General features: G+C 50.3%; 1 protein-coding gene across 11 annotated transcripts in view; it reads right to left on the reverse strand.

Annotated features, from left to right (window-relative positions):
* LOC135917043 (G/T mismatch-specific thymine DNA glycosylase-like) overlaps positions 1 to 12,136 on the reverse strand; it is a 436,020-nt gene extending 423,884 nt beyond the window's left edge. For 5 of the 11 annotated variants that reach the window (XR_010569158.2, XR_010569159.2, XR_010569157.2 and 2 more), the window contains exon 1: positions 12,003 to 12,086. Coding sequence is in view for 6 of the 11 variants with exons in the window: in XM_065450530.2 (XP_065306602.1) it covers positions 12,003 to 12,016 (14 nt within the window). In the remaining 5 variants the exon portion in view is untranslated. Of the gene's footprint in view, positions 1 to 12,002 lie in introns of all 11 variants that reach the window. The other 6 variants (XM_065450535.1, XM_065450536.1, XM_065450534.1 and 3 more) reach the window with 5 other exon arrangements.
* Between the last annotated feature and the right edge of the window lie 1,044 nt (positions 12,137 to 13,180).

The following is a 13,180-nucleotide window of genomic DNA, read 5'->3' on the forward strand; positions in this document are numbered from 1 at the left end:
TAAAGTTTTATCTCTCTCTCTGCACGTTTATCAGAGGGTGTACGGTAATACGCACACACACATGTGGCACTCGCGTAGCGAAACAAGGAATTCTCGCCCCCAACGCGTTGTAACGTAATGCACGGACTCAACAATTTTGTTGCGGCACGGAGAGTATCTCTCAAGCGCAAGGTACTGTTCAAGAAAGTGTACACAACAAACTGCTAACGGCACGCACTGTACCAAGGAAGTCTTCAACAGACTTCAAACTACTAATGGCACACCCACAGGCCCAAATGACAAACTTGTTGCCTGCGATGTTTTCTGCACCCTGCAAACTGTTCAGTTGACCAGTACCCGACGCAAGAAACCATGAGGCACGGGATCCTTGAACGATTTTGACGATTTTGTACAAACCTACTGAGTCGTCACGGTAGGTCCTGATCATCAAGTGACACATTTAAGCGCTGTGCGCAAAACAAGCAATTTATTACTCAGTTTTAACAATGTGCATCGATACCGATCGCAGCGGCGCCACTACCCTGAATTTTTATCTGGCCCGTTATATAATCTATGTAGCTAGCGCAATTGACGTCATATGGGCGAGCTATCCGATTGGCTATTAACATTAACATTAACATTATGTTCACCATTAACATTATGCTGTACAAATGTTCGTAACAGTTGGAATGTATGTTAATCTGTTTCTATAAAAAAAAACTGAGAATGCGCTACAATTTATCACTACAGTCTAGCATTTCCGGCCCACAGCGCATGTCGTAGGCTTCTGTTACACAACGTACTACGTGTTGACGCGAGCTGCGCGACCAATGTTCGTCTCGAGGTAGTTTTTTTTTTTTATCTACCCGTTTGCGATTGTCACTGCGCGACGGATGACAACTTATACAATGGAGAGCTTTAGCATGTCCGGTATTTCGGTAAATGCAAATGCACTGGGCATTTTACCTGATTGGCGTAGCCAGGGGGGAGGCGGGTCGCCCCCACTCCGATATTTTCCGACGGTACATCCCCCCCCCCCCCATTTCCCGCGGAACAGAAAGTTTCGGGAGGTTGGCTCCGAAAGAGCGCTGTGGATGAAACGGAAAGCTTGAATCTGAAAGCAAGGCGAAGACTAGCGGCTGTCCGAAGGGGAGGAGGGGGTTGTCATATCACCGCACCTGGAAATTAAAGGGCCCCTCACCAGGCCTGGCCATTTAAAGCTGTCAAGCGCTGTGCATACAATGTGCGCTAAGTATTACATCGCTACGCGCTGCGGAAAGAGCCGGAATTTCAAACCGAACGCCGTTTGCCCTTCTCCTCGCGGGCCTCGCGCTCCAAGCAGGATAGATGACGTATACGTGCTAGTGCGCCTACGTACATGTCTTTGCTGTGACGTCGCTCTTAGTGACTCCGATAATTATTCGAGGCAACATCTGTTATCTGTGCAGTCTGTCGCATCGATAGACGAATTAAGGTATAGAGAAATAATAAAACACACAAACCCAATGTCTGTGTGTACTGGTTTTACTTCGCACCGCGGCAAGAGAGGCGTACTTCCGTTTCGTCGGCTTGTTCCCACGTCGTGAAGTCCCGCGCGCGGACACCGAAACTGTGCCATTTTGTACCGCGTTCCAGCGAGCGATCATACTCTGTGATCCGCTTGTGTCAGCCTCAGTATTCGTGCAGCACCGACTTATACCGCTAGTCAGCTGTGCACGCTGTCCTCGTGCACAGCTTGCACAATCGTGCGCTGTGCAAAACGAGACACAAACACAACAGGAGGCGCCCGACACCGTCAGCGGTAGTGCGCCGCGCAGCAAGAAAGCGATGGGAACAAAGTGAAGGCGAGGCCCGTGACGTAGGCGTCACACGATCCTCGAGCTCCAGTATGGATATGAAAGGAATCCCGCTTGCGGAGGCTACACGAAGCAAGTGGAGAGAGTATCTCTCTTGGCATGTGGCACTCGCCTCCTGAAGTCATGGGTTCGCGGCACTGAAATATTTCTACCTCGGCTATTAATGAACCAATTTGAAAAGAAAAAAATGGCTGTGGCTTAGCTAAGGTTAAGCCCAGGATGCGAAGCATACTAGCCTTTATTTTAGTTGTTGAACCACTGTTTAGCCTGGTGAACTGCTGTTGCTTGGCTATATTTGGTTCGGCTAGACGAAGAAACAACTCATGCGTTACTCTGCTTCGCCTTCAAGAGTGGAACGCGACAGCGTTCCCGTCGACCCGCCAAGGGGCGCCCCGCATTGGACGCGGTGAGCGTCGAGCAACGCAGCGTTCGGCGCGGCAACGAAATGTGCGCCTGAGCAAGCGACGCACGCCTAAGCCTTAGAAACAGCTCGTTTCTAAGGCAACACCGCATTCACTAGAGGCGCTTTTGTACCGCTTTGAAGCATCGTACTCGTGGCTCAGTGGTAGCGTCTCCGTCTCACGCTCCGGAGACCCTGGTTCGATTCCCACCCAGCCCATCTTGCAAGAGTTGAGCCAAAGCCACTTCTCCTCTGTCCTGACGTCACGGTGTCAGGTGGTATTGAAGGCGACACCGCCGCGCCTGAGGAGCTGGGTTGAGCTCTCGTAATATGCTTCGCATAAAAATCCCGCGGCTGAACCCTCCTTTGAGGGAACGTAACAACTACCAGCGTATAACAAAAATTTGATATAGGGCCTGGTGAGGGGCCCTTTAAATTTATCCAGTTTCCCTGCAACCACTGTCGTTTCTATAGTAGTAGCGTTTCCTTGCCATCTCACGTCACCTTTTCCCTATCCCCTCCTCCCTCGATCGCCCCCCCCCCTTAAAGAGTGACAAGACTGTTATTCACTCGCTTCGCGACTGTGTCGGTTTTACCAATTCTCTGCCTCCTCTACACCCCCCCCCCCTCTTTACTTGGGTGTAGTAAAAAGATAAGCAGTGCAATTTCTGCAGTGGTTTTGCGGTGGGTCACGGATAATTACAGCTGTCATAAGGCTAATGTGGCGATCAACGCCCAGGGAGCTCCAAAGAGCATTGTGCACATTCGACGGAGTGCAAAGGCCCAAACGAGTTTCTCGCGTCTTCTTTCCTCTCTGCCACGCTCCTTCCATGTATTACCAGGTGCTTTTATCTCTGCTTTGCCCTTTATGCGTGCTATCAGTTTTCTGTGCACGCGCAGCGACGCGCGCGGCGTCGCTGGTCGCGTCTCGATCATATCTGTCTGCCTGCGTGCCAGCCAGCTCGCCGTCTCGTATACGTGACTATACACGCTCTGAACCACCTCCGACGAGGGCTAACTTTCGAAAAAAAAATAAGGCTCGCTTTAAAACAACAATTTGCGCACGCCAAAAATACACCAAGGACGGATGTGTGGGGCAAGGAATCTAAAAAACCGCCGCAACAGGTGGGAGGGCAGGTAGGAGAATGGCATCGAAGTCCACGCAGAAACAGAAATATAGGAATGTTAGTCGCCGTGCGCCGTTCAACAAACGGGTGAATGTTGAAGAGTCTGACAGTGTTTAACGGACAAGAATGTTAAGGGGAGTGAAGTGATGAATACGAGGTTGGGGGGGGGGGGGAGGCATGCGCATAGAACGCACCAAGAACGAAGTTGGCGGATAGTTATGGACATAGGGAGCGCGTCTCACCTCTGCCAGGTCGCCCAACACCCGACAGACGTGGCCAGTCGCCTAGCTGAGGCTCACCTACCCCGTCCTAACACGTGCTGCTTAACTGTTACGGAGAGTCCATCCTAACTAAACGACTCGGCAATCTTCAAAATAGACTGGTGTCAGGAGACACGACGCTTTCAAATCTCTCGGAGCTACTGGCCCTTATTTTACTGCCGATTACGGATGCCGTAATTTTCACAAAGGCTTCTAGACAGGAACCAGCCTTGCTGCGGACTGTCTGCTTCATCAATTCGCAACCGTGATTAAATAAAAATATGCGTCGCGTGATTATTACAATACCATGATTGCAAGTTGTTTCCAAACATCTCTTCAAACAAAAGTGAGTGAAACTCGCATCATATGATATTATCGAATTTCTAGCGCAAAACTTCGCTCCTTTATTTTTAAATCTAGAATATAGCATGCTCACAACGCCGAAAGCGCGAGTGTTAGAAAGCTTGCAGGATAGTGCCCGCCCTCTCTCGTAAGTAGCCGTGGCCGCACCACTCAGTAGACGGTCCGTTTTTACAAGCCATGTACCGGCTAGGTGATTGACAAATATGTGCATCAATTCGTAAACGAAATCTTAGTTTTTACAGCGAAGCTGTATTGGCGGCGAGGAGTTACGGAGTCGCCATCTATCGGAAACGCCTCGCTGGCGTAGTATGAGGGATCACGCGGCGCGCTCCTCACAGGTTTTGCTGTCAGCAATCACTGAAAACACCACGCGCGAGCTCTACCGGACATTTCTGTAGGTACTTTCGAAACGAGATAAGTTTTTTACTGTCTAAATAATAATCTTCGGCAAACTGAAAGCACAGAATCATTTACAGACGCTATCTCTTCACCGAATAGGTACAGTGAACGCGCGCGGTCTCTGCGATGGAGTCTCCCGAACCGACTTCTTGCGTGAAATGTCGGTAAACGCTGAGAGCAAACTATGTGAAACATGTTCTTTAGTGTTTGCATAACTAAGTGGAGCGTAATCGAATGAAGCCTCAATGCAGCGATCGCACGGATTCGCTGCGACCCACTGCGCGTCTGCATGCTTGTCCGCTCACTGTTTCGCATTCGCCGAGTACGCCTTTTCGCACCGTGCCATGAGCTTTAGGCCGCAGAATATGAGCATTTGACAGTATACAAGCAACCATTGCTGCGTGGGCGCTATCAGAGCTGTTCAAAAATAATTTCATTGTAGAGACTTCGACGCCTACGGGGACTGTGATGTGCCTCCGCGACGATTCACTTTTTTTTTCTTCTAAATTCTTGGACGTTTCAATATTATTTCTCAAGTTGAGTCGCGCTGTATGTTTATCGGTGTTCTCAGCGCGCGATTTCCCGCTGCTTCTTTTTTGTAATACAGTGCATTAATTCATAACACAAACATGACCATATGCGATGCTTATTTTTATGTGCTTCTTACCACTCCCTTTCCACTCCAGTGAACTTGCCAGTATCTATAGGATCGACAATTCATAGACCAAACCGTCATGACATTAGTCGGGCAGCGGACTCGGGCGAGCGTCTCAGTGCGCGTTTTCCGAACATCGCAGACCCGGCGCCGCAGCAGAAATCTTCCTCGCAACCTGTACCCCAAGACTATTCGGCGATACTAAATTACTACAAGGGCTGCACAAAGCGGTATCCACCACCGCACAACTCCCTGAGCAGAGAGGACTCTGTCGCTTGGAGGCAGCTACAAACGGGCTCGTACGCGAACCTAAACGTACTCAGCAAAATTTATCCCACACAATACAATGACAAATGCCCCTGGTGCCACGAAACACCCACGCTGTGTCACACAACGTGGGCATGCCAGAAGAGAGACGCAGTACCCGTTATACCAAACCCCAGTGCGGAGCAATGGGAGGGAGTGCTCTCCAGCGATCGCCAGGTCGACCAAGAAGGTCTGATTCGGCGAGCACAACTGGCAGCAGCATCCAGCGGAGCCCTGGACTAAGGGCAACCGACCATTGTGCTACAAGATGGACGAACCCATCTGAAGACCGCAGAAGACCAGCGAATCTAGCGCTGATAAAGTTTTTCACTCACTCACACTCGCGTCTGTGCTTGCTGCATACCCGAGTTATAGCCGATGACAGTTTGCCGGTTTTATGTTCCGCGAGCCAAGCTTCACGCAGCGTCTTGTCCTGCGTCTACGTGTGAATAAGGCTGACACCGGGCTCCGTTGCATACGTCCGACACTGCGGCGCCGAGCAGTCGCCTACCATGTTGCGCGCCTTCAAAGGCAGCCACTACCTATTGTAGTGCTTTGAAGCGTTGTGAAGGAGACACTCGAAGCGGGAAAATTTCGCCACTAAATGAAGACCGCAGCGTACGAGGGAATTAAAACTCTCGTTCCGGCGCTCTAAAAGCAGCCGACGCAGCCGCTATGTCCACGTGATCCCTAATAGCACGTCACGCCGACGGTGGCGCCAGCATTTCCAGTGGTGGAGCACGAGGCCAATACGGCTAGCCCATTCGTCCGTTCGCCTGTCACCTGTACACCGAAAACTCCTCCGGCGCAACCCCGTGCGCATGCGCGAAAGAAGAAAACGCAAAACGAGGCGCGCGATTGGCTGCGTCAGTAGTGACGTCGTTGCTCGCTGACGCAGCCGAGCCAGGCCCCGCACAATCTCAAGTTCAACAAATGGCCACAGAGGGCGAAAAATCAATCGAGGCGTGTTTCAGCGTAAGCGCGCAAGTGGAGCTACTGTAATTTGGTCGCATACTTTAATTTGTGCTCTTTCTGCTAGGGGCACTGAACATGCTGAATTTTTTACTTTACACAAACCATTGACATATACAATCGAGGTATATAGGCAGTTGATTGTTTTTATTTGATTGTTGAAACTGTTTTTTTAGTCATAGCGTCAAGGTTTTTTGTACTTGATTAACCACCGACAGTCGACAGCCGACAGCCTATTGGTATCGATGTGTTTCCTGGCCGTTGGCGTTCGAATACTACGGCGGTAAAACCGGTAAAACATTTTCGTCTGCGAGTCATTACATAGACTTGCTGTAAAGAGGTCTACCCTTGGAAAAAAAATAGTGCCTCATTTTGTGTAGGCGTTATCATAATGAATGCGGCGGAGGTTGAGGGAGTACACTTGAAGGTACGTTTTTATGCCGTTTATCTCCATAACACCGTAAGTACGCAAACCGATGTCACAGAACACCCGATGTATCATTGTGTGTTCTCCGTCATCGCTTGTTTGCTGTACGCCTACTGAGATTCTTCATTTCTTCTTCACGTGTTGTATCCTCCTTTAGTCCTTGTCCTCTTGTGCTTCACTTACAGTATGTCGTTCCGTCAGCTGTAATGCGCATTTGCAAAACCAATACGTTTGATAAGACGCAGTGGTTATCATAATTTCACTACACATGTATTAAGCTGGCACATATGGTTCAGATACAGATACCTGTATGCGGACTTGCACGACGTTGATGCGGAGATTAGAATAATTATGACAACCGTAAGGAAGAGACAGCGGACGGCCGTAAGCTGTTGCGTTCTTTCCGCCAAACTACCCGGCCTGGTAGTGCTGTAAAGATGCTGTATAAAAGTGACACGCGGTGACAATGAAATTATTATACTTAGCAGCCGACCGTACGTTTTGTAGCTTTGGTCTTCTTTCTTGTGCGTTTGTGCTACCCTTATTAATTAGCCATTTCTTGACTATGTTCTTGACTATGTAACCGCGTTTGTGTGGATGCGTAGACGTGTGCTTTCTGTTGTACTTGTAAAATGCAAATAAAATATTTTCAGGCTTACTCAATCTTTGGTGTCGTGTGCGTTTATTCCAGTCGAGGCCATCGTGCCACATGGAAACCGCATTCTGTCAGTAGCCCGCACGAAATGCAACAGCTGGAGCGCGGCGGCACAACTCGGGGTAACGGCGGCGTAATAAACGAAAAGCCGCTCGGGATTCCCTTAAAAGTCAGTTCAGAGTGTGCCTTAACTCGATATGACACAGCGCTACATGTATTCTGCTGCGCCTCGATCGTGCTCCCGCCAGTTTGGTTGCTGTGTGGCAAACGTAGCGCCTACATATATATGCTTGACACCACGTGGCAAAAGGAATTTCATCCGACCATCTTCGTCGAAATGAGGCGTGATTTCTCCGGCGATGGTTGGCGTCCCGCACATCGTGCACAAAGAACTTTCTCTCACCGGACCTTTTACAAGGCCTCGTCGAAATGAAGCGTGACTTTCTAATTCGCCATGACAGTTTCGAGTGTGCCTGTTTGCCGGAAGCCCCGCAGTATACAGCCTCTTTTGTGGGTGTGTGTGTGTGTGTGCGAGTGTAGAGAGGCCCTTTCCTCGAATCGGACCTAGAAGAGAACTTCCACGAACCCGCAGAGCGCAGAAGAGGCGGACAGGCGTTACAATTCCGGGAGGCGGGACGACTTCTTCTTTCAGCAGGCTCGGTATAACCAGAGGAGGAGGGGCCCTCTTTCCGTGCCGGTCACGTGACATCGACGGAAGATCCCGCCCACGATTGTAGAGAGCCTATTTAAGGGGCTCCGAAATGTACTTTTGATCACTTCATACTGTTCTCATTTTCTTTCATCTACCTTTGAATAAACCGTGCAAGTTTCGCACTAGAAAATCGTGTCGCCCTTGTCTGGTAGCCATGGTCTACCGGATGCCTGCAGCCCGCCGACAACGCCACGCTGCCCAATAAGTAACGTCGGTCGAGCTTCGATAGGCAGGCTCCGCTACTTCTCGGCAGCAGTACGATATGCTACCCTGGAATACGCAACACTCCTTAACTTCGAGACACATAACACACTGGGCGAGCTGCTAAAGGCACATTGGGTCAGCCATCGCCAGCGCTTCTTACTCACTCCTACTGGCCGCCATCTTCTCACACGGTTAGGATACTATGTCCCAGCCCTTGAGTCTGAAACCCGTCCAACGATCTTGTCGTCAGCGATACGCCAAGCATTAGGTATTCATCCATTGCCACGTGATATGCACCCCGAGCATGACAAAGGACGGCGCAAAGCCCGTGTACGATACATTGGCCGCATGCTTGCAAACATCCCGGAAACGTACTTTATACACGGACACATCACGCACTCACGAAGGCTATACCTCGGTAGTTTTGGATGGCACCGAATCCCTGAGAGACTCTGCTGCAAGGCGCGGAACAAATGCCGCTTACGGAGAAATTTTCGCGGTTGCTCTTGCAATTCGATACGCGATCCGCGTTCCTGAGGAAGTGTATATATTGACGGACTCGCAACAGGCGTGTCGGGCGTCCCAGTCAGGACATGGCATTCCGAGAGCGGCGCACCAAATTCTCAAACAGATCCCGCAAAATGCACCAACCACACCTCCCCGCATCCACTTGCTCTGGACCCCTGGTCATACCTCGCTGCCGGGTAACGAACGCGCACATGCGGTTGCCCGAGAAATTTCCCTCCGGGCGGCTCGGCGTGGTGAGGCGACTAGTTCAGAGTGGGGGGATCCCTTGCTCCGTTACAAAGACATACTCCATCATTATACACGCATTCGTCGCACTCACGCCGCACCACCGCCATCCTTCTCGCGAGAGGAAGCAGTGGCATTACGGCAGTTACAAACCGCAACTTTTCTAAATCTTGTCTCTCTCAATAAATTCTACCCACACTGTTATGCAGATCGTTGCCCTGGCTGTGGAAGCTCGCCCACAATCTTCCACGTCGCGATTGAGTGCACTGCAAACCTCTTTCCTCCTTTGCCAACTCTCCTTTACCCCCTACGCAACAAAGAGCTGTGGGACGATGCCCTCCGCGACGGACGTCCCGAGGTCCTCCGAGCTGTGATACAACGGGTTCGAAACATCGCCGGAATCATCTTAGGGACCCTGGACTGAGGATTCCTCCCACATTGCTCTCGCCGTTCAATTAATAATAATAGATACATTTTACTCTCTCTCTCTCTGGCTCCGAAATGGGTAGGCCACGCGTAATACGTATTCCTGAGGAGCAGGCAGCTTTCGATCAGCAACGTCGCGAGCAGAACCGGGAACGACCTCGTCTACGCCGTGCCGACGCTGCAGCCTGGGCACAAGAACAGGCTCGTGCAACCGAGCGCAAGCAGCAACTGCGTACCGAGGATCCAGCAGCCTACCAAGCCGTCGTTTAACGAATCGTCGGGATGAACTCGGCGATAAACACCGGGGCCGCATGTTTCAGCTTCGCTGTTTAACCATCTGCACGGAGTGCTTGGGCGGTGATTTTTTTCAATATCATCATTTTTAAATATAGCATAGGGATGAAAGCATAATTGATGCAAAGTGGCTGTACACCTTAACAATGAAAAACCTTTGTCAGAAGTGTTATTTCAGCAATGCAAAGACGTGCATCCTCGGTGTGAAAGCAGACTTGTTGGGGGTGCTGGGAGTTTGTCTGTGCGCGGTTTGCAACTTCCATATATATGGGGAGAGAGAACGAAGAAGGGAGAGGAGTGGTAGTTGTCGGCGGAGAACTCCCCCCCCCCCCCCCCCCTCCGAAATAAACTTCTGGCTACACCACTGGTTCCGCTACTGAGTCATAACAACGGCCGTGTTCCACAAAGAGTGGCCGCTGCTGAGCGCGACGTCGCTCTTCGCGTGAAAATAAAAACTCCACTCGTCGCTAGGGGGCACAGCGGCCGTTCCATCCTGGCACAGATCCAGCGCGGTTTCTACCTTCGCAACGTCATACAATTTTGACACGCTAATTATTTTTAAGCTTGCTTTCGTATAATGTCTGCAATGGTAATGGCAATCATTACGGGTTCACACGAATGGGGCGAACTTACATGTAACAGCAATGTGAAGCGGACCCTGCGACCTGCCGAGGCGTTTTCAAGAAATTGTCATTCTACAGCGAGACGCTACCGGGGCACCCCGCCTTCTCTCGCGCCCAGAACTGGAGAGAAGAAAAATATAAAACGAAAAATACGCCGTGCGATAAGGGCTGTGCCGAACACTGTTTACCTCAGGAACATTCGTAACGGTCGGAAAGGCGGTGCGGCGTTTATCGATCGGAGGACAGCGCGAGCTCGCTCGCGAAACAGCGAGGAGGGGAATTGTTACGCGGAATCAATAGCACAAGGCGAAGCTCCCCGTCCATGCGCCAGATGAAAATTAGGCGGGGTGGCGCTCAGGCGAGTTCTTGCAAACAAGTGGAAGACGAGAGCCAAATCGGCACTGGAAATTAGGAGCGCGCACCTCCTAACCCTTAAGGCGGAAGATGTGGTCCAATAAGCAACAAGCGCGCATGTTTATTACTAATATTCTGCTAACACTTCAGAACTAATATCAATTGAGGGACCTCGAAAAAGCTCGTGGAATCAAAAAATCACAGTTGTAGTGCTACTACGATGGCACTGTTAAAAGCACGGGAGACGCACACACACGCACAAAACATATGCACACAGAAGTGAAAAGAAAGATGCTTAGTGTAGTGTTCAACAGGTTTCTCAAACAGATCAGTGGCCCAAACAAACACTTATGGTGCGAGAAATATGCCTGAAAATCAGACGCGAACCGGATAAGTTTACAACATCTTACGATGAATATTGGAACTTAGCAGGCGTGGCGTACTGGTCTTTAAAACAGCATGACCGTTTCAAATTGGTGCGATTACGTAGCCCGCGCAGTAACACTTTACCGCAGGCGCATTCTTCCGGGCGGGCGCAGCCGCGAGAAGCACAATGGGCCGTCAAGAAAATGGAACGAGCCCCAGTGAAATGCAAACGCCACGTCTCGGCCGCGTCTCAAGTTGGTTTCAGCAGCTCTTCTGTTTTGCATGTCAATACGCTGCTGCGCCGCAGTTTGACGATGGCGGCTGCGTGCACGGTCTTAGCGCAATTATACTGAGCACGGGTACAAACGAGAGCGAGGGCAGCCCTGCAGGGCGACTCTAGACGTTTCTAAAGTAGTCGGAGACAAAAAAAAATGCACGAGCAGTCAGGGAAGATGAAATACACTACTTGCGGCATATACGATTCGGGTTCAGGTGCCGTGGTAAAGAATGCAGTCTGCTCTCCTCATTTACAATAACCCCGCAACGCGAGCACATCATTGCGCCACACATAGCTGTGGCCCATCGCTCGGTACACGGGAGCTACCGTCCGGGAACGCAGCCCGTTTTCTCGGCGTGCACCGTGTTGAGGCCGCCACACGAACATCAAGCGGTGCGCCAGCTCTGTGCCGAGTAAAGGCCGAGTGGTGGCAAAGACGAGCCGCGGCTGTGCGGATAGCGGCAACGTCCGTCAGTTCTCGCGGCCCTCAGCCCGCCTGCGGATCGGACGTCGTCGAGCAAGACTCCTGCCTGACGTGCGACAACAGCCTTATGGGAAGAAGAGAAAAAAAGAGCGCTAGCTCGAGGCACTCACCTGCACCAAGCCATTTTAAGCGTTTTCCTAGTATTAACAACAAATTTAATCACTCTTTAAATGGGTCCTTTCGCAAATGTCCAACACATGGCGCCCCCTACTGGGATCAAAAGGCGGAATTGGCGCCACCTGATGCGAAGGGAAGAAAGCTCGCAAACGACAAGGTTGCTGCCATAGGTTGCGGCCGTAGCCACCGCCGCCATGTATGCTATACAGAGATTTACCCGATGCTCCGTCCTTGCTCAAATATTGCAGCAAGATCGCACTTTATGGTCTAAATCTTCAATATACCACTTGACACTATTACTGGACTATTTTGTTAAGAGGGAATAGCGGTTTTTCAAATCCACTTCCAGTACACTGCACTATTATAGTGAGAAACTCTATCAAAAAAAGTTTGCATCATAGAGTTTCATATTGGTATACCTAGAGAGAAATCTGGCGCTGTGATCGTTCAATCGTCATGGAAATGATGGGAAGTGCAGGCTTCGGATTGGCAGTCTAAAAGTATTTTTTGGCAGTTTTGGTTTCGGTCCAAGTGCAATTGCTATAACCTGCAGTGGGACAGTGCAACGCAGAGCTCTCTGCCTTTGTTATGTTGCTCGAAGTGGCGATAGCGCGCTGGGCCAGCGCCTGGGACGATGTTTGTGTCGCGGTGTGGTGTCGAAGCCCTGACGAGAAAGCGACGGTATCGTAAACGTTGAAAGAACATGTTTTGAGCGTTTGGACCTTGGTTTGTTAAGTGTGTTAGGTTGGCACTGTAGTGTTACGTGCTTTATGAAACTTCACAATAAGAAAAAGAAGGCACTACTGATACAAGACATAGACAGTTGTACTTCTAGTGGCTTGACAATCAAATTTTATTGAGGGCTTCATTATGCATTGCTCGTTTATGTGCTCACTGAAATGCTTGTTTTAGGACTTTGAGAACACAAACTTACTTGTGGTAGGAAAGGTTGCTGCTTCCTGGCTGTAGTCTAGTGTCGCAAAATGGGTAAGGGCAAAGCCGCGGTATAACGCTTCGGAAGCGGTACGTCAATATAATATATAATGAAGCATACTCGTAGGAAGCCACAAGCGTCCTATAGCTAGCACTTAGGCAGATGTGCTTAAATGTACTTGAAGACGTTCAGCAATCGTGACAGCCGACGCAGCCTTTCGAAAGAGCGAGAGAGTTC

The sequence above is a fragment of the Dermacentor albipictus genome, chromosome 6 (assembly GCF_038994185.2).
Source record: "Dermacentor albipictus isolate Rhodes 1998 colony chromosome 6, USDA_Dalb.pri_finalv2, whole genome shotgun sequence".
Taxonomy (NCBI): domain Eukaryota; kingdom Metazoa; phylum Arthropoda; class Arachnida; order Ixodida; family Ixodidae; genus Dermacentor; species Dermacentor albipictus.